This window comes from Cryptomeria japonica, chromosome 8 (genome assembly GCF_030272615.1).
Source record: "Cryptomeria japonica chromosome 8, Sugi_1.0, whole genome shotgun sequence".
Classification (NCBI taxonomy): domain Eukaryota; kingdom Viridiplantae; phylum Streptophyta; class Pinopsida; order Cupressales; family Cupressaceae; genus Cryptomeria; species Cryptomeria japonica.
This window is the reverse complement of record NC_081412.1, coordinates 125,069,059-125,091,915: the sequence shown is the minus strand read 5'-3', so window position 1 is coordinate 125,091,915 and position 22,857 is coordinate 125,069,059. Positions and strand designations below refer to the sequence as shown.

Sequence of the window (22,857 nt, the reverse complement as noted above, 5' to 3'; positions counted from 1 at the left end):
TAATTTGTGTGGATTATTATTTGTTGAAAAGGACTAACATGCAGCTTGGAGGGAGTTCAAAGCTAGTCGTAACCTAGGAGATCTCTGATCCACTCGCAACCAAGGGAAATATACTCTTTTGGTCCACATGGAAGCAGTCAAACGAATGGCAAGAGAGTTGCGGTCGCATATAGTCCTTGTTGACTCTATCTCTTCAGCAGGCATGAAGGATTTCTATCATCGTCGAGTACAAGGAGGTTATGCCACATTAATTCAGACTTGATACAGTGAACCACGTCCCTGATTCTGTGCTAATAAGGAATAAGGGATTCCGTTTCAGAACAAGACTCTTGAAGGGTAGTTATTATTTCTGTTTTTCCTTTTGTTGAATAAGTCACCTCACTGTTAGGAAAGTGTGACATCTGTCTAGGAGCTGTTAAAAGAAGTAATGATATTAAGTAATTATGTAATGTTTCTATAATGGTCATTTAGTCAGTTAGTTTAGGATCTTTCCTTTTCGTAGTTAGTTCTTATTTAGAATGTTTCTCTTTGATCTTTCGTTTCTGTTTAAGAAACTTTGCTTGTAATTGCTTATTTAAGGAGCCTCCGTCTCCTTTGTTAATAACAACATCAAATTATCATTTCATGGTATAAGAGCTTAGGTTCTATTTTGGCGAATATTTTTAGTAAAAAAATTTGTGGGCTTTCTGATTTTTTTCCACAAAAAATCATATAAGGGTTTTGCTTGATTTTTTGCACAAAAATCAGGGATTTATTTCTGTTTACAACTCGTGATTGTTTTAAAAGGAGGAAGTGTTGTGTGAGTTGAGATCTTTTGCTACTAGCGTTAAGTTGTTTTCAGTTTTACCAGTTAATGAATGTTAGAACTATAAGAAATGCATACAATGGTTATTGCTAGATTCTCTATGTAATTGTAACCCTATTATTTTGGATATGATTTATGAAAGAGAATAGACGATGACTGTTATATTCTGAGTTAGTGTTTTGTTACTCTTAGGAGATTACACTCCTCAAGCAAGGGCCACTTGAGGTAATGTAATCCTCCTTCCTCTTTTTGTTAATTAGTTATTTATGAATGCAGTAGCTAGATTACTATTAGTTTCTTAATTACTATAAAGCCTATTCTTATGTTTTGTTAATGCTGTCATAATTAGAGTTCTGGTTGCAACCAGCTTGTTAATTGTAATTAGTTATTTACCGTCTCCCGCAGCCATTGTTGAGTTACTCTTTAAGTCTTCTGCAGCAACTGCCATATTCAATAGCTTTCCACTCTGCACTGTTGTACTTTCATTAGTTAGTGTTCTTACATGCAACAATAGGGAGCCTGAGAATCCTTTGTTGCACATACAGTGCCAGTACCATCTTTGAATATATGTCCCTGATCGATAATTAAGTGAACCACCATTTAGGACATACAGTTACCCCATTGAACACCTCAATATGGCTGAGCGCATGGTATACTACACCAACTCTATGGACATAGTGGAGGCCAGTCGCAAGACACCAAGCCATTCAGTGGACCACTATAGTAGGGTGCAATCAAAAACACAAATCAACTAGTAGGCAAACAAAGCCAAGTTTGGAAAGTCAAGGATTGCAGCATTTTATCTGACAGGTGAACAGACAAATAATTACATATTAATCAACTTCCTTGTGGCTTTAGGAAGGCAACTAGTGTTCTTAAACTTTAATGATAGCTCCAATGAAATTAAAAACGTTACATCCTCAAACAACTTGTTGATTGAGGTGGTGGTGGTGGAGGTGGGAGTGAAGAGAGTCCAAACAGAGATGAAAAATGCATCTACGTATGCAACAGTCATTATACTTCTAAGGGAATGCACTATATGCTATTTTGTTGCCCCTGGTCTACCCACTAAATTGACCTTCTCCTTAAGGATATAAGAAAGCTAGGTAAAGAACATGGTGAAAGATGCAAGTAGTGTGACAATACATCAACCACAAATTGGTTTGATTCTGAAAGACCACATGAAAGGGAAGGAGCTCATGCAATCAAGAATCACGAGGTCAACAAATAATTCAATAACTTTGCAAAGTATCACAACTGCACGTAAGCACATATCTGTGAGCACCAAGTGGTTAGAAATCCTTAATCTAGGAAGGCCAGATAGAAGCGGGTTGTGAAGACCATTTTCCATGATACATTTGTTTAAGTACATGGAGTTGATAGTCATGTTAAGATTTTACTTATAAAAATCTTTATTCAATTTAATAATATTACAATTTATTAATTTTGTATTTTTCATATTTTAATTTGCTGATTTTTTTCTTTATTTAATTTTTAAAATTTTTGCTTTAATTTTTATACACTCTTGCTTTAGGTGTCAAAACCATTGGTTAGGGTTCTAAGGTCGGTGCATGGGGGCAAAAAACTCATGTTGTATCCATATAAGATCATGGACAAAGCCAAAGAGGCGATTCAGCATTCCTATGGGTTGAAAAAAAAAATATGAACCCATCCAGCGCATTGTTGATCAAAGGTGCAACTTAGACAAACATATTCATGATGCTGCCTACCATCTTAACCCTAAGTTTTTCTTCTCTAGTTCATTAAGAGTAAATAGGAAGGTTATGGATGGGCTCGACACATATATGGTGCATATGAACCCCAATGAAAACCTTTGCGACATCATGCTTGATGAGTTTAAAATTTATAAGAGGGAGACGGGAAGATTGTTTATTTCATCTCTATGCATTCAAAGGAGAGTCACTATGCAACCAAGTTTAAAAAACATATATGCTTAATTTTAGTTTTTCGTTTACTTTACCTTTACATGTACTAAATTTTTTATAAAGTTATAAATGTTTTCCTTGCAAATTTGTGGTATGAAAATTTTGTTAATCTTCAAAAACTCACCATCTACATTTTGGCCCTACCCTTTAGTACTAGTTATGAGCGCAATTGGATTGTTTTCCAAGCTATTCACATAAAGAAGCACAAGTTGACTCAAAAGAATCTTAATGACCTTCTCTCCCCCTTGAAGTGGATTAGAAGGTTGCCCCCTCAAAGTGGTCGCCATGCCCTAACCCTACATCTTTTAAACTTTCGTTATAGAAGAAATTTATAGATTATGAAAATTGAAATTATAATTTACAATTTTTGTTTATATTGAAATTTTCAAACTTGAAGATGATATGTATAAGTTTTAGTTGGTCAATGCTTGTGTTTGTCTTGGAAAGGGTTAAGTTCTTTAAAAACATTTGTATTGTTGAGGAAAGCAATATGAACCAATCAAATCAACTCTAATCCTTGGCTGACCATCTCTAGTCTAGTTTTGTAATAGTACAAAAGAAGACATACTTTTAATCCTCCACTTGGTATGCATTATTAATACTATTCATTATTTCAAGTCTTCATTTTGTCAAATAGGAGAGTAACCATTGGCATCGTTGCGTTCAAAGAAACTAGATCAGATTTCAGAGATTTGTGCTCTTAGACCCCAACAAAGATGAGAGAAGACCACAAAGTGGTCAAGACCAAGAGAATAGGCAATTTGAAAGGATCGTAGAGCAAAGAGGACAAAGGAGAAGACCACAAGAAGCACTTGAGGATAACATGATCATATGACTCCCAAGCTTGAGCCTTTCTTGAGAACAAAATCAAAGTCAGAGTATAAGCTGAAATCAGAGCCTCAACTGGGGAAATCAAAAGACTAAGTATGGATGTCTGAAAACAATGAAAAAAGAATCCAAACCTAGCGCAATAGAGAAATAGGATGAGAAAACATTAATATGTTGCAATCAAAGAATTGATCTAAAGTTTCCTCAAAACGCAGCTATTGATTTGCATGAATGCACAATACCAAATAAGGAAGCTTAAGGAAGCCATGATATACAATCTTTCCCAAGAGTGTACAAAAAAACATTTTCCAAAGCGAACCCCTTGTTTAAGGCATCACTAAAGTACTTCTCAAATGCTGGCATTTAAGTTTCAAAACATTGACAAAAAATGCCATTCAAAATAGGGATTTGGATTAGTCCCAAACCATGTAGCATCCCCTTTCTCATAATTTAATTTGCGAAGCCAAGATCTCGTTAATTATTTCTCATGGGCTTAGGGAAGCCGAAGTGATATAGTTTCAATTTAATATTTAAATTGAAATTTGTTCATATTCTCCAATGCTTTGTAAATTGCATTTTTGGAAGCCTTTGGAGCATTTTTTTGCGAATTTGTCCAAAAATGTTGTATATTTTTTTTGCTGTAGGTCTTCTAGAGATCTTTCCAATTAACCAAAGAAAATTGTTATTTTCCCACCAGGCTAGGAGTTAGGACCTCACCCAGTTGGGGTACCTAAAATAAATATTTTTCTAAATCTTGATTAATTTTGTCAATAGTATGTCCTCATCTAGCTGTTCTTTTCAACTTCCAATGAGGCATTGGAATTTGAGAACAAAGTTGGCCCTCCAACATCTATAAAATGAAAGCAATTTCTTCACTTCAACACCTCATTTTCATTATATCAAAACTTTGCTGAAATTGTTTCAGCACTTGTGTTCATTCACCCAATCTGAAGACCAAAACCCTTGGGTGATGAAATTAGCATATGAAACTCCAAATTGTTTATTAAGAGGAATCTCAAATAAAGATAGTAATCTGGACATCAATAATTGTTTGGATTCCAACACAATTTTCAATAATTGTATTTATAGGTTTGTGTGAAAGGGAGCTCCAGCATACAGAAGATTATTTAGGATTTATCTATCATTTGTAGTGCTATTATATCTTATAGATTGTTTGCCTCATACGGTAAACGATTAAATGCAAAAAGTAAATGCACAGAACATAATGGAAATATATTAAATAACTAGTCTTTGTATTAATTCAACAGTCCATGTACATCAAGTGCTTATAACATTACCTGACTATCATGATGATACTTAGAAGGAATGATACGCAATATATAATACCCGAAGGGGTGTGACCAACCGTCGCGTCCAACTGCCCTTCGGGACGACTAACTAACTGACCGCGGTAACTCATTATTACCGACGACAGCAAACATAATATGACAACATAGCATAATGATTATTCCCGGCAACATCATCCCCCCAAAGAAAAGAAGTCGTCTCCGGACGATGGAATACAAAATAGAGATGAACTGCAGGAACTGCTGACGCCAGGCAAGCCCGGAACTCATACACCTGCTGCATCCTCGCCTGAAACCCTTTTCTACTACCATCAAACTTGTCTGCAAAACATGCTTTTCAATCTCAGCCTCCACCAACTGCTACCCAAATGATACTGTCTCCCTAGCCAATTTGTCCTCGATAGCCACCCGTGCTGCCCTCGCGGCATCCAACTCCTGGGTATGCTGAGCTACGTCTCACGCTAGTACTGCCTCCATCCTAGTGGTCAGCTCCTCCCGAGCCCTCTCTGCATCCACCAAGGCAACCTCTCGTCCAGCCAAGACATACTCCGAGTTCCTCAAAGCGTACCATTCATGCCTGGAAGTGGCCACAACCTTCGGGCACAAAGGCTAGGAGACACCTCAAATCCTCCATCACACTCCCCAAAGGCTAATAACTGAACTGAATAACTCCCAGGTACCGTACAACTTTGCAATGCTTTCCCTCAAACTCTGTTTGTACCTCCAAATCCGTCTCCCTCTACGGCTTATGGCTTCCCTCCAATGCTGATCTTCAGGCTTCTCTCTCACAGTACGGGACAACCCAACACCTACCGTGCCTTCTCTAATGCCTGTCGCCCAACTCAAAAAGTGTATTGTAGCTCAAAAATAAATTGGGGGTTTGGAGGCAATGCCCCCAGCAGGGTCTGGGGCAGCGCCCCTCGCGGGGTCCAGGGGCAGCGCCCCAAGTGCGCTCCCTGTCACAGTACAGGGCGGGGTCGAGGGGCAGCGCCCTGTTGTGCGAATCGCACACCCATCCCCGTCTTGGACAGGGACCCCCCCAGTTTGTGCCTTTTATTCCTGCCCTGAAATTTGGCTAAGTCTAGAATGTCCTGATCCTGAAATTTGGCTAAGTCTAGAATGTCCTGATCTTTAAATTTGACTAAGTCTGAAAACTGAGGAATCCTCCAAAACTAGAATTTGCAATATAACTCCTGGAGGTCTGAAACCACTCTCAAACATCCTGAAAGTATATATGGAATATAACTTAAAGTAGTATAAGAAAGGAAAAGGATAAAAGGAAATATCACTTATACTTAAATGTTATATTCCATTAAATGATCCTCCGGGGAGATCTTGACAAACTTGCCCAAGTGCCCAAGCTCGCGCTCCTTGAAGAAAACGTTTAAAAACGCTTGAAATCCCCAATTTCGGACCATGGGGCAAAAAATTGAAAAAGTAAAAAACTTGCCAAAAGGTGGTTTAGGTCCGAAATTTACCTTAAGTTGCCAAAAGACCCCCAAGGTCCGAAAACCACTTAACCGTCCTCATTTTCGGACCCTGGGAGGTAAATGGAAAGTGCGTCGATTTTTAAAAAACGCGTTTATAGATCCGAAGTTTTTTAAGGGAATTTGCGAAGCATGTTGATGGTCTGAAATTCGCACAGGTTGTAGAAAGCGCCTAAGGGTCCGAAGTCTTCAAAAGTTTTACACAATGCGCTTAGGGTCCGAAAATAATCCAACTTGCAGAAAACGCCTTAAGCTCCGAAAATCGCAAAAGCGTTAAAAGTCCCAAAATTCGCCAAAAGACCTTCATGGTGCAAAATATGGGTAAATTCCCCAAAAACGCCCGAATGGTCCGAAAATGCCTTTGGGCACCAAACCGCCTTAAGCTCCAAATTTGGCATTAAAATCGCGAAATTTCCAAATGCGTTTAGCTCTGAAAATACTCCCAGTTTGCCAAAAATGCTTCAAAGGGTCCGAAGTTTTCTTTAATTTGCAGAAGGGTTCAAGGTCCAAAAATTACCCTTCAGCTGGAACAAAAACCCCAAGCGCTCCGAAATTCGCCAGAGGGTTAAAACGCGAAATTCCAAACATGCCCAGTGGTCCGAAGTTTTTGGAAAAGTTGCAAAACATGCTAAAAGGTCCGAATTTGGCCTAAAAACGCAAAATTCCAAACATGCAAAACGTCCGAAACACTTACAAATTTGCAAAAGGGCGTGAATGCTCCGAAGTTCTTTCAAAATCACAAAATATGCCAAGGCATACGAAGTTCGCCCTTAGGATTGGAAAACGCAGTTTGAAGATTGCAGAATAGCGTCTAAGTTCTCCGAAATTCACCAGAAAAGCATGAGAGTTAGAGTTTTAAAATTTGCAGAAGCTCTTCAAACCTCCAAAATCGCGCTTAAGAAGTTTTCAAAATGCCATAAACCCATTCAAAACGCCCAAGACTCCAAAGGTAAAATCACGCAGAAGTAAATCGCCCAAGGATCAGATTTCACATTCGAAGAGAAAGGAGAAGCATTTTCAAGATACATCTCGCAAAGAGCTTCTCAAACCAGACGTCGTAATTAAATTTAATATTTGTTAAATTAATTAATTAATTTTTCAAATTAATTTAATGAAGTGAAATTGGTTGATTGATCGCAGGGCGTCATCGAAGAACCAGGAGAAAAACCTCAAACGCAAATCAAGTAAGTCCACCACCGAGACCAAAGACCAAAGAACACTCTGAATGCTGCAAGTTTATGCATTATCAAGAAAGTGCACAGTTGGATTTAATTCAAGGAATTCAATTCCTAAAAAGCTGAAATTGCTTTATTGTAAACTGCCTATGGGTTCCGTGCAAGATATTTTTGTGGATAACTATTCCCAACCACCAAGAAGATTGGATAGACCTGAATTAAAGCCAAATGGTGGCAGGTAGTTGAGATAGTTGTTGATTGGATAAACTGAGAATTGATTAGGCATGGGTCAAAGCTGCCAGCTTCTGGAAGACAGATCAGGACCCTTGGATGCAGTCCATCCTAGCCTTCGATTCAAAATTGTAATATCTATAAAAGGCAGAGGCCTTTCTTTTGTAAAGAGTTAGATAGTTGAAGACTTTTGTCAGACAATTGGTTAGAATTTTGTAGTTAGATCTTAGAGGTTAGAATAGGTTAGATCTTAGCAGTAGCATAGAGATGCTGCAGAAATTGTTGTAATATGCAACTGAAATCAATATATAAACATTGATTTGGTGTTTATTGTCTTGTTTTCATCCTGTTTGCATGGTTTCTCTCAGCATTTTAGATAGATCTTTCTATTTTGGGTGTGCAGGTATTTGATAGATTTGGGCTCATACCACTGAGGATATACTGATTGTGTATCCTTTTGTGTGGTTAACCTGAGCCTTTAATTGTGCTTAGTTCAATTGCAGGTATCTGTCTGAGCTGCGCCAGAATTGGGTGCTTAGCCGTACGTCTCCAGTCTGAAAATCTTCCAAGTCCCTTTGAAGATTGCACCGTTCCTGCAAGGTTGTGAGCTATTCTGGCCAAGCAGGAATTGGTTATGTTGAATCCGTCTACCCGCATACCCGTGTTGTTAGTTTTAGATCTACTAAACCTTTCCTTTTTCTCTTTATTGCATAATTCGAGAATCATAGCAGACTAGCTTGTTGCAAATCGTAAGTCCCCTTGTGTTTCCAGCAAAAACACATCAAGCCACTGAGAGATCCCACAATCAAGACCTGACAAAAGAAACCTTGAGGTTATCCCCTTTGATCAAAACGTAGAAAATAGCATTAGGGATTCCCTTATCTCAAGAGAGGATAGGATACTCAGCTGGCTATTCTATTCTGCGTTGGTCATATGGAGTTTGCAGCGATGCGATTTCAGACACGTCAACACGCCCCCGCCGCCAACACCAATTTACAACCCTCCGAACCACACGAAAGTCCATGGCGCGCATCATTTCTGTGATATTTTAAGATGTCAAAACCCTTCTTCTCCACTCTAATATTTTCAGCGTCCTGGCTCCAGATGTCATCGAATAATTTTTCAATCTGGTTTTGCACTGCAATGTCCCCGATGGCACCCCGGCCATACAACCTCCCCGTACGGTCAACAACAGACACCTTCAATCCTACGGCCACCTTCCCGTGCGGTCAACACCCTCCTTACCGTACGGTCACACCTCCAGCCCTTCCCGTGCAGTCAACACCGTCCTTACTGTACGGTCACACCTCCAGCGTACAGACCACATGGTCAACCTTACGCACCATACTGTCCTCCTTCTGCCCACTTCCAACTACTAGCTTTCCCTTTGCGTCGTGTACTTGGCGTGCGCATACCCGTGCAATCCCCTTCCTCCGTGATATTTTCCTCCTTACGTGGCTGACTCTGCTTTCTAATTTCCTGCGCTGAATTTATTTTTTTCCTTTCAGCGGATTGTGCGGCTGTGCGGGCTTCTACGGGGCCATGTATTTGTTTTTGTGCGGGCTTTAAAGGCGGCGGTGTTCCACCGTGTGTGGCTATGCGGGCTTCTGCTGCGGGGGTTTATGTGTGTGAGTGTCCACCGCACGGTGGCCCCACCGTCAGTGTTACCACCGCACAGTGGTTCCACCATCGGTCATTCCACCCACCGTTGGTGTTGCCACCGCACGGTGGTTCCACCGTCGATGTGGTCACCGTACGGTGGCCCCACGTCCCTTCTTTTTTCTTTTTTTTACCGTATGGTCGACTGTCGTACGACCGTACGAATTTTTTTATTATTATTTTTTTTACCGTACAGTCAAATGTCGTACGGACACCTACGACCGAACTTTTTTTTTTTTTTTTATCCTTTTTTTTTTTCCTTTTTTCTTTTTTTTTTCTCTAAGTGTCCAGATTCGGCTCAAGTTTCGTGCCTCTAGGATCGCCCTTTCTCGTTTTGCCTCGCCCGAGAGTCTCCCGCTTTGGTCCCATGCCTCTCGAGACGCCTGCTCGGCCTCTCAAGTCCCCTTCCATCCTATTGGGTTCCCCTCTAGACTCTCGGATGTCCCTCCGGCCTCTCGGGTCCCTTGCGCGCTTCTCGTGGTAGGGTTTTAATTTGGACCCGTTGGTGGCAAGTCTATTTTCAATGGCCATCTGAAGAACGGGAGCCACAAATTCTACAAGGACCACAGTCTCCTTCCCGTACATAAGAAGAAGAAGAATAATAAAGATTTTGAAAGCTACGGCCTTCCACACAGGGTTCCAATCGTTGCCGACACAATTGATCTTGCGATTATCTACGTCACTGTGGTTTGGGGCGTCTCCCTTCCAATATGCTCTGTATTCTGGCAGGTACACCTCCTCTATTGCTTGCTCTGGTTCCTCTACTTCTAGCCTGTAGCTTTGGAACATTTCGTAATCCTCCATCTGCCAGTGGAAGAGCTTGTTCAATGACCTCGTCTTATCCTCGGAACAGTCTCCTAGTTTGAGAATCCCTTTGTCGTTAGGCTCCCTGCAGCCCCATCCTTCGTCCCTCGGGTCGCCTTTTCCTTCACCCTCCGATTCCGAAGATGTTGCCAGTTCCTCGCCGACGACCTGGGTCCTCAGATCAATGGTGTACTTCCGCCCCCCTTTCTCCATAGAAAGGGCGTTCTTTTTCGAGTCGTGGTTCACCTTTGCTGTAACTAGCCACCCTCTGCCTAAGATGGCGTCGTACCCCTTCTTCTTGAGTGGGATTACCACAAAATCTAGTATGAAGGGTTGTGTGCCAATAGTGACCGGCTGGGCCATCAGGGTGCCGAGTGGCTTGATGTCGTGTTGGTCTGCACCTACCAAGTTGAACATGGGTGGCCATAGTGTTGGCTTCCCCAATTTCTTCCACGTATCCTCTGGCAGTACATTCACCCCCGAACCTCCATCCACGATGGTGTCCTTGAGGATAGCCCCAAGAATTCCCATCTCTACTACAGCAGGATGCTGACCACTATTTAAGGCCAACAACGTTGGGTCAACCAAGGGGCTGACCGAAACTTCCGCCCGTGTGGCATGCAAAGGTGCCTACGCAGTGGTTTGTATGGAACTAAAAATGGCGGTTCTTAATTGTGGCATTGTTTCTAGAAGGTCCTTTACCCTTATAGGTACTTCCATCTGTAGTACTTGCCCAATGATGTTATTTTCAGCTTCCGTACAGGATGATGTACTCACCACCTCGTTGTCCCGTCGTTCGGTCGTCATCTCACGTTCAATATCGGCCTTCGCCTCCCGCAGTCTCTCCTTCTCTGTGCGGGGGTCGGGATAGGTTGCCTTCTTCACCTGCGCGCAAGTGATTGCCAACACTTCTTTGTCTTCGCCCCTCTTTTCAATATTGAGCAGATTCACCACCTGCTTAGGGCAGTGTGTGTCATCGTGATCATCGGGGCCACACCATCTACACAGGCTCTAAGGGGTTTCAGTATTCTGGCACTCCCGAGCGAAGTGCCCCCATTGGTTGCAGGCCCGACATTGAATTATTGGTCGGCCCTTGGCGTCATACTGGATATGGCTTCCGTTATTGTTATTGTTGCTATTCCTTCCGCCGTCGCATCCGTTGTCCCGGTAACCTCCAGATGATGCCATTGTGTTGGTTTGTTGGGCCGTACCCGCTGGTGCGGATGTTGTGGCCTACTCCGTGAACAACACTTAGCTCATTTGCGTACTTCTCATTTGCGTACTTCGGGTTCCCATGTTGTATGGGCATTCCTTGATGGAGTGTCCCATCACTTGGCAAATCTCACAAAAGGCCTTCTTCGGGCAGGTGCCTTTTGTGTGGCCTTCTTCCTTATAGTCAGTGCACCACACGTCTTCGTTTTTGCTCGTGCTTCCTTTCATGTTCTTAAATTCCTTCAACATACGGTGCATATCCTTTTGAAGAGTTCGCACCTTCTTACTTGATGATTCGTCGCTGCTGCTTTCTCCCGAGGACTCCTCTTCTCCAAAGGACTTGTCCTTTTTCTTCCGCGATCTTTTGTCTTCAATTTCCAAATCCATCGCACGGTTGTATGCGTCATCATATGAAGTGGGCGATACAATTTTCATCTTCCTCTGCAGGGATGACCGCAACCCCTCCACGAACCATCTCTTCTTTAGTCCGTCAGCCGGCTGGTTCTCCATCTTCCTCGATAATTCCTTTAATCATTGGCTGTATGTTCGCACTGTTTCGTGCTTTCCCTGCTTTGTGCTTAGTATCTCCGCCACGATCTCATTATCATCTCGAAGGAGTCGAAACTCCTTCTCAAAAGCTTTCTGTAGGTCGTCCCATGTTCCCACCTTTGTTTTGTCCACATCAGAGTACCAATCGATGGCTACTCCTCTCAGGGTGGTAGGGAACTGCACCACCCAATCAGCTTTGTCAACTACCTCGTTGGCTGACCATATTGTTTCACATTGTTTCACACGTTCGGCAGTGTCGTACGGGGTCATCGTTGCCATCCCCGTTGAATTTAGGCAACTTCTGTTTGCCCGCCATCGATGGGGGTCGTCTACCTGGAGGTGGTTGTGGCTGTGTATGTGCCCCTGCGCTGCTCCCTCCGATGCCGGTGGTGTCCCCTGCGGGGGTGACTGGAGATACGGTGTTTTGCCTGCCGAGTGTGGCACCTACCGTACGATTATCCTCCCCAGGGTTGTCACCCGCACCCACTGTTGGCTCCCTTTGGTGATCCTCACTTTGTAGTGTAAGGGATAAGTTTCTGAACCAATCCCAGGTCTCTTCAACTAGATCTCTTCGTAACATTGTTTCCTCCAGAAACTCTTCGTGGCTTCTCACCCTACGGTGGTCTGGTGACGCGTAGAAATTCCCCTCGGCTTCTGCACCCTCCGTGACACCTCCTTGGTTCCCTTCGGGCAACCCTTTGGCAGGTCGTCCCTTGGCAAGTTGCCTCAGCCTCCGTCTACGTTCTACATGTTCCAGAATCAAGGCCCTCTGCGCGGCCTCCCACTCGTCCGTTTCTGCTTTTTTATTTCTATTTTTATTCAATGGGTTGGGCATTAATTGCCGCACATTTCCATAATTCACAATACATAAACCAAAACACGTTTTTATTAATTCATTTCATCAGATACCACTCGTGTCAATGACACTTTTATTTGAATATAGAAAGTTCAAGTTTCAATTCCGTCCTGGCCTGGCGCCATCCCGTTCGGCTTCCCATCGGCTGCTTTCCTCATACTGTTGAAGGATTTGTTGGCGTCGCTCTTCCTGGGCAATCTCCTCCAAGCGAGCTTGTTGTGCCAGCGATGCCTGTGCAAGCAACCGATGAAGATGGTTCATCAACCGATTTACTGCAGGGCTCACCTCCAACGCTGTCCACACGGCACTTGGTAGGATTTCCGCCTTCGTCGCCTCTCGTCGGACGTAGGTCTGGATAGCTACTTGGAGCAGAATTGAAAATTCTCTCGTTGCGATGTCTTCTCCTGTGTAAAGTTTTGTTCGCGTGTCGTCGGCCTCTGGGTTTACCTCACCAACGGGTAGGCCCATCGTGTCCATGCGCCATCCGCGTCTTCCGTTCCCGAGTACGTCTAGGCAACGGCGCCAAATGTTTGCCTCATACGATAAACGATTAAATGCAGAAAGTAAATGCACAGAACATAATGGAAATATATTAAATAACCAGTCTTTGTATTAATTCAACAGTCCATGTACATCAAGTGCTTATAACATTACCCGACTATCATGATGATACTTAGAAGGAACGATGTGCAATATATAATACCCGAAGGGGTGAGACCAACCGTCGCGTCCAACTGCCCTTCGGGACGACTAACTAACTGACCACCGTAACTCATTATTACCGACGACAGCAAACATAATATGACAACATAACATAATGATTATTCCCGGCAACATAGATTTCAATATTTTGCTGCACATTTTATTAACAAGAATTGGCTCCAGCATGTTATGAAGTTTCCATTTGTGTGCAAATATTATCTATCCTTCTTGCATAGTTTTAGTGAGCAAATATGCATAGTTAATTCAAAAAAACTCTCAACTCACCTTCATGGGGTCTTGGAGATCAAAAAGTAATTAAAATCTGTTGTGGATGGTTTGTTGTAAATTTCATTTTATTATAAAATCAGATGTTAGAAAAATCAAAGTTTATGTGTGCTAGCAATGCAGGTCTAGTTTTTTAGTGGATTTATGTGCAGATGTAGTTTTAGACTTTCAGTTGTTGTGGGCATTTCATATTTCAGCGCATTTTATAATTGGGCATAGAACATCATTTGGATATTTCAGATCTAAGTATATTTTATTAATATTTTGGTTTGGGACATTAAACACTCCAAGAGTCTTGGACTTACTACATTTTATGAATCAATGGGAAAATAAGTTCATACTTTGAAAGCAATGATTGAATGAGGCTTTGTATATTATACAATAAGGTACAAAATTTAGATTTCACTCAACAATTGTTACAGAACATTATCCTTTGCTTAGAAGGAGGATTGAGAGGATACACCATAATGATAATAAAATATAAATACATCACTTTGAGTTAAGTGAAGATTTTGTCATAAATATAAGTTGAATAACTGTCTGCTACAAAACTGTTTTATAGCCACAAAAGTGGAAAACAGAGCATCAATCTCTGCACATGACCCGAATCCACAGAAAGGCAATGTGGACTTCCAAAAACCCAAATGGAAACATGTGATTTAGAACAGCTGTAGAAAGTGCAAGATGTAGGAAGAAAGGAAAACAATCAGCAGACAAAACAATGAGAGAAAGAGATGCTTTCCAAAACAAAAATCCAAAAGGGGCTGGTGCAAATAAAACAAGAACAATAACAAATGATTATTGACAAGAAAGACAGAGAGATATGTTTGGACTAAAACAGTGAGAAGCGGACAAAGAATATGGAAATGGAGGTGGACAAGAAGGAAGATTAGGAGAGAAACTTCATACTAAGATTCTGTCTTCAGAATGCTGTAACCATGAAATAAGAAGAAAATCTCTTAAAGTTAAAACACCAGGAAAACTAAAAGGATTCCATGAGAAGCAAGATCAAGCAATTTAACAATAAGAAGAACCCCACCAAATAAGAACAAAGAAGGAAAGGATTAAATTCATGACAGAATCCAAATGGAGACTATGATAGATATTGCAACTGGCACCCAACCTCAAATGGAAAAGATCCTATGAGGGGCCATGCAGCCCAAATTCTCTAAATGAATATCATTTCTTTCTTGGAATATACAGGAGTTCAATATCAGAGTAAAGAAAAGGGCATTAAAGGGCCTCATTAACAAAGATAAGCAAAACTTTATTATCCATAAAGAAAAGAAATTGGGGAAGTAAATTCCAAAGCAAAAAATGCTTCAAGTTTGGAAGCAATGCCAAATTAGAGACTCTTGATCTCTAAGCAATGCCACAAATTAGTAATTACAAATTTACAATATGGCAATCCCTTAATCCCAGATCATCCTTGTCACCAAAGATTGAGTTTTTGTGGTTGGAAAATGAAATAATTCACAGATCAAGTCTGTAGCTAATGTTCTACTTCTGTCAGCTAGTTTACGAATAATAAAAAATAAATCTTCCATTAGACTTTGCCACTTACGTGAGCTTTCTTATCAGCTAGTTCACCACGATGTTATTCTGTCGTCGAGCACATCTGAATTACTTACAGATGCTTCTTGTGTTTTTCTCATTTCCTCATAATCATGGCATTTAGTACCAACCTCGCATTATAGTCATTTCAAGACAGGTTTTTTTAAAGGATGTCCATTTTCACAAATCCTTATTATCCCATGTCAGAAATTTCCCAGATGCTTATCTCTGTACCATCCTAACTTTGATTAACTGACATTTCCAAAGCTTGAAACAATCCTATGGGGACTTCATGGTACATCATCTTCAAAATACTTTGTATCAGAAGGGAAGAGGTGTTATGTTAAGAGGCATCCAGATCAAAAGAACCAGCTTACACTTCCAGGTATCACACCAAAGAATCTGAATGGAAAGAAACGATCAATCTATCCCTCTTTGATTCTTCCAACAGGCTTCGTGAAGATTATGAAAATTTATGTATTTAACACAAACATAAGAGAAAATGCACCCAATTGTTTCAGATACCAATCTGAAAGACAGGAACCAAAGTGCCCTTTACATGTTATTATTTTAAATATAACTATACATATCTCCAAAAAAACAAAGGAGAACAACTGAAAGGAACACTGTATATCTATCTAATTACATACCAACAGTGTCAAAACTCTGAGCCATCGGCACAACACCCACAGTGGAAACAGCCCCATGAGAAGGGCGAAACCCTAGAATGCCACAAAATGCAGCAGGCACTCTCACACTTCCACCTGTATCAGTACCTGCAAAGGAAAGTAAAGCAAATGTTAACAGCAGTGAAGAATCACGAGTTCTGTAGTAGCATATGACATTAAAAATGAAGATCTTTCGCATCAAGTGTTCTCATCTCTAAAACAAAAAATATTTAAACAAACACACCAACAGAATAAACTTACATCACAGCCATCTATTAATTCTCTCCAACTGAATTATGGGGATCTAGAGAGACTAGCTCAACAATTCGGTCCACATGCCAATACCCTAATGAAAAATTTTGAGAAATTCATACATATCAAGTCATTTTAGAATCATGCAATATTATATCCATTTTGGGAGAACTAAGTACTAGATTTGGAGTAAATGTTAATCAATGAACCGAATTCCATTTCGGGCAGAATGTGTTGCAGGCAATTAATCAAATTGCAAACGTGAGATGTCTTGTTTATTTTGTCTTCTTATACATCATTATAACAGGGGGAACATTCTCAAGTTGCCATGGGATCTGCTGGTCCTTCATCTCTGGCCTACCTATAGTTCTTCTACCAAATCACGACTGCCAGTTAGTCCTTGCATGCCAAACCTTGCGGCTATATGGATGACACAACAGGATGAAAGCATCTTTGTTGGAGGAGTTGAAAACTTTGCTGAGAAAACTAAAGCAATCATGGGCAAGGACACTCATTATTCCTCTTGTGGATCTTTTAATGTGGCACCTTGTGCCAGGAGTCTATTCAAAATGATACTGATGGTGACAATAGCTAAGTTACCGGGTTCGGGCCCTGCAGCCCAGATGTGGGTCTGGGTCCACTCCGAATCCAACTCCGCTCCAGGTCCTGGTCCGCGTTCGGTACGGGGTCCAGTTCACCGGTCACAAATTTCATAAGCTTATTATTTTTTCTATGAATTTTTAGTGAAGTTTTTTATTTATTTATTAATTCATTTAAAAGCTTTTTAACAAATCTATTGATTATTGTATATATTATTATAATATAATATAATAAATATAATATTCTATTATTGATATAATATTATAATAATAATAATGTATATTAATATATAGAATATTATTAATATAATATAAAATAATATATATTATATTATGTTATAAAAATAATATCGTGTATATATATATAGTTTTTGTACTAACGAACCCAAACTCCTTTTTAAAATTTTGTCAAACCGGCGAACCAGGTTCTCGAACCCGAACCAATGCCCAAACCCAAACCTGCAACTTAGGACAATAGGCATGCTGACAAATGTAAATTTCTCTTGGTGAGGGTAATATAAATTTGTTTAGAGCACCAGCACAACTGTGAATGCAGGAACTCATTTTTTCTTTGGTGGTTAATGTGGTTCCTTATACCAAGAAGTTGATTCAATATGATAGTGTCACACTTACTGATAGTAAAGGGACTTGTTATCACTGCTCCTTGCACTCATAGTGCACCAAGTGCATAAGCCAGCTTTGGCCTAGGGAAGAGACTGATTGTACTTTACAAAGGAATTTCAGACAATGGAAACACCTTGCTTATTCTTCAAACTAAAAATTCCATGAGTTCTTTTGCTACTACTGCTGTCAACAACATAGGAGGAGCTGTTGGAGACCAGGCTTCCAGTTTTCAATGAAGATTTGCATTTTGATGAAGACCCTGCTCCTGCTGATGATTTTGGCCCCAACAGAGTTTCTTAATTTCTGAATTTATACTGTTGTTAATACTTTCCTGGTTCAGCTTTAGCTGTTTTGGTTTAAAACCTTTTTTTCTAACAGATTCAACCAGGTTCCACAGATATTGGCAACTCTGCCCTTCACCTGATTACAAATGCTGATTAAGTGCACGCCTATACCAGAATTTTGCATTACCTAGGCTGCTGCAACTAGGGAATCCATTCGGTCAAAGTCATCCAAGGATCAAACTTAATATCACCATACCTCCAGTGATTTGAATCTTGTCAGATGATGTTACACACCATTACTCACCAATTAGGCTCAACCCTGTCGATTTGGTTTGATACTTCAGAATATTGTGGATACATGCATTTTTATTAAGCCCAAGATTGGAGCATATCCCTTTTGCAAACTTCCTATCCAATTTCAGAAGAAAATTAAAATAAATATATCATTACCAAGCATTACAAGTTAAACACTCAACATTATACATTAGTCAAACAATGATGATAACATAATTTCAAATGTATGTTAGCAAGAATTTGGATGAGTCTGAAAGGTGAGCAATGGCAGGAGGGACATGAGGGCAAGTGGGTGAACTAGCCACTATAACAACGGCTTTGTGAGGCCATGGACCTCTGTTTTGTGGGCAGAACCCCTTCTTTTTCCTATACTCTTTAGTCAAAGGGAATTATGTGTGGAGTGGGGTTTGATTCCCAAGCATTTTCTAGTAGCTCATTCCTTTTATGGGTTTTGCAGGGATGGCGACCTGCATGGCAGCTAAAGGGAGTCCAAGGGACCCACAACCCCCAATCTTTCTTTTAAAGCCACACTTAACATGAACGAGCCCTCTTCATCTGGGCATGAAAAAGGAATCCATTACTTAGTGCATGCAACAAAGGTGTCCAGATCAAATCAACAAATGATTAATTGCCTGAATTCCAATGGATGCCTTGAGAAAGGCAAAGATCACCTGATTCTGGTTACTAATCCAAAATCTACTGTGGATGATGTTTTATATTTGTCCAAACATGGTTTAAATTTGCAAGTTCATGGGTATTCCTATTTCTCTGCAGTTTTTATTCCAAACTTCTAATTGCTTACTTCACTATCCTAGACTCTGAAAAATAAGAACTAGTGTTTTGAAATATTTATAAATGCTTGTCTTTAACCAAAAGAATTTATTAATTAGTATCTATGCTCATCCTCATTTTTGGAATTGGAATTAGAAATGCTTAGTTTATTAATTATTTATGTATTTATATGGGTTATTCATATTTCTCGCCTCTCCCTCCCTCTGCCTTATCTTGCAAGTTTATGGGTATTCATACTAATTTGTATTTGTGAGAACCATATTTCCATAATCAGGTAGTTTTATTATCAAACCTTGGCATGTAGGGTGAGATCCACTGGAGGAGCTTCTGGCTAAGATCACTATATTGATTCATTTCCCTCGACTTCCATGGAAATCTAGAGATAAGATATTTTGCAATCTATCATAACAGTTATCAAGAAACCCTTAGGACCTTCTCACCCTACGTTGGACAAAAAGGTAGCTTCTTTTTCTTGTTTATATGTTTTTTTTTTTGGTCGGTAATATTTATATTTTATTAATAGTAAAGCATGAAATACATATCAGATTTGCAAAGTTTCCAAAAAGCCTGGGATCTACACGTGACCCCTACCAAACCCTACCAATAACACTCCCTTCATCCATCCGAATAGGACCTAGAACCAGTTGGCTTTCTTTAAAAAATTGCCAACACTTACATCATTACGAGAGTTTCAAACAAAAAATTACCAAAATTGAAACCCATATTACCCAATGTATAACAAAGTTACAAACTGCCCAAACCAGACACCAGAAACTACACCACAGACTGCACTATTAACATATATACCATTTACAATTAAAACAGAGATACCCCAAATTTCATTTTGACATCAATTTTAAACCAAAAAGACAGCCAAGAAAACATAGAGCCCCGAGATGCCTTCCCATTCAGAAACTAGGGCACGCATGAAGCTTGTCCGCTCGGGCCTTCACCACCATTGTTCTTCCCTTCATCACCCATAAAGGCTCCAAAAAATACAATCTCCCTCTTTTTCTGCTTTGCCCTCCTCACATCCTCCATCTTCCGCTTGCCCTTGTACTTGGAATCCACCACTGCACGTTCACCATCTCCATTACCTCGAGCCTCCACCTCTTTCTCCTTCAAATACAACTTGAGGGAATCCCAGCCAATGGCCGCTTTCGCTCGCCATTCATCTCTGTCCAACCCAAACGGCCATCGTATGAAGCGCACCAATTCCCTCAACTCATGAAATCCATCAATATCAAGCCCTTCCCCTACATCAAAGCCTACCCCAGGCATGGCCATGTTCAACAGCTCCATCACCCCACACAGTCAGTCGTCCTCGACGCATTGTCACATCACCTGGAGAATGACATCCTTTTGTTCTTCGAGTTCTAGACCCCAGGCCATTACCATCGTTACCACATCCACATTGGTTTTGTATTTGTGCATCGTTTTGAGGAAGCACTCCCCTAACACCATCTCCAATATCTGCATGAAGGCCTCATCACCGAACTTGAAGATGCATTTAATTCTCCTTGCAGAGACATCCCCAACAAACGCCAATTCCTGCCTTTTGGTGTACAAGGTAAACGTTGCGTCCATATCTTTCACCACCTCAGCCAACACCATCACCAAATGCATCCAAAAAGGGGGCCTAGACTACTATAAATAATGCCCCATCACATCCCCACATTCTCAAGCTTCCCAATTAATTAATGCATTAAAGATCTTATTGTATGCAGCCATCCACATCATCCCCTACAAGATCTTTGTAATCTTCAACATGCATTTCATCCACTTCTGCGAATGATGTTGCCCACTTAGATAATGCATCAACAACCTCATTGCCTCCCCTTCGCACATGCAAAATGGCATAGTTTCTGAAAAACTTTAAATCCTTTTTAATTTTGCAAATAAATTTATTTAAAAACCAAGCTTGAGCTTCACCTTTAATGATTGCATTGGTAGTGATTTGTGAGTCACCTTCTAGATGTAAGTTTTGAACACCTAATCTAACCCACTATTGAACAGCCAAGAGAGTAGCTCCGGCCTCATTATTTGTACCCTCCGAGAGTTTTTGAGCTCCCATCACCACAAAATTTCCCATCCAATCTATGATTACAAACCCTACACCCGAAATTCCCGGATTTCCCTTTGAAGTACCATAAAAATTTGCTTTAAACCATCCTTGTTGAGGCGCTTCCCACTTGACTGAACATCTGTCATCACTGGTCGAATTTGTTAATTCTTGTAACGTCAGTCGTACAATTTCATAATTCCGATGCATGAATTGATAACATGTTAACATATATAATAATAGATAAACTAATAGTATATACGTTAACAATAAATAATAAATAAAATCAAAATCGAATTATGGTGTTTGCCACCGGTCACACCCTTTCATGTTAACGGACTTTGATTAAGCGATTCATAATAAATCATGTTCCTCACGATCAGTCAAGTAAGCGATGATCTTAATGCTTGTTAACATGTTGTCTTATCATGAGTGGTACGTAGGGAAGAGATGTGTCTTCCCACATGGGAAGACATATGATGTGTCTTCCCACATGGGAAGACATATATCTTCACTACGTACCCTCTCATTCACATATATATAACATGCATACAATGAGGAGCACAATACCGCAATTGATAAGTGTTGTGCATCCTTCCATTCACACTACAGCAATTCAAAATTAATTTCAAATTATATCATCTCTTCTATCCTCTTGATCACAGAATTTGAATAAACTTAACATGGTATCAGAGCCAGGTCCAGGCTAGGAGCCCCAAGCACATGAGAGGTGTGGCTTAAGGGGGGGTGTTGGTGTTGGGAATAAGCCACACCCGGACCGACGGTCCAAGAGGGGCTAGTAGCTTAGTGGTAGAGCACTCCAGCAGCGTATGGAAGGTCCTAGGTTCGAGTCCTAGCTGGTCCATGTCTCAACATGATATCAGAGCTAAGTTAAGGAAGATCAAACTAAATTCTGTAACGATCATATAGACTTTCACCCGGCTCTTAGTAGATTACATTCCTATAATCCTAATGACAACCAGAGTTAGGTTTGATGATCGACTAGATGGAGCATCAAATTTTGTATCTTGGAAATTCAGGATCATGCTTGTTTTGAAAGAAAATAAAATTGACTCCCATGTCAAAAGTGAAATTCTTGAACCCTCTAATGATACGGAGAAAATTCAGTGGAGCAAGGACAATGAGAAGGCTCTTAAGATAATTGTGGATTCAGTGAGAGACACATTCTGCCAGTTATTTCTAAATATGAGACGGCTTTTCAAATGTTCAAAGCCCTAGCTGACATTTATGAAATCAACAACACTAGCAGGGCCCTCACCTTGAAGAATCAACTACACCATATAAAGATGAATAAAGGAGAGACAGTTACATCCTATTTCTTGAGGATCACTGAGCTTAGGGATCAACTATCCACTATTGGACATCTAGTAGACAACAAAGAAGTTTCTATGATGGCCCTAAATGGACTTCCTACCTCATGGGAATCGTACATTCAAGGAATCAGTGCTCGTTCTAAATTTCCTAAGTTTGATAGATTGAAAACCGATTGCATTCAAGAGGAATCGCGGCTTGTCACAAGAGGAATAAAAAAAACAATGGTAATGAGGACATTCAAGTTCTAAACTCTAATTCCCACAAGAAAGGAAAGAAGAAGAACTTTAAGAGAAAGAGAGACAACAGCTCAAATGGAAAGGGGTCTTCAAAGAAGAAGAGAGATATTTCTGAAGTACAATGTTTCAGATGTGACCAATATGGGCACCATGCAATGAAGTGTCCAGACGGGATCAAGCAACAGGCTTCAATGGTAGAAGTTAAGAAAGGGAGTGATTCCGAGAAACTAGTCTGCTACTCAGCCCTCCCTAGTCAAGTCACCTCCAGTTCCAACACATGGGTGATTGACAGCGGAGCATCTCGACACATC

The 22,857-nt window shown here is 40.5% G+C and overlaps 1 protein-coding gene across 2 annotated transcripts in view; it reads right to left on the bottom strand.

The window, feature by feature from the left end:
* LOC131041564 (translocon at the outer membrane of chloroplasts 64) overlaps positions 1–22,857 on the bottom strand; it is a 127,566-nt gene that overhangs the window by 42,162 nt on the left and 62,547 nt on the right. For both annotated transcript variants that reach the window (XM_057974689.2, XM_057974688.2), the window contains exon 4: positions 16,051–16,176. In XM_057974689.2, the coding sequence (XP_057830672.2) occupies positions 16,051–16,176 (126 nt within the window). The remainder of the gene's footprint in view (positions 1–16,050; positions 16,177–22,857) is intronic.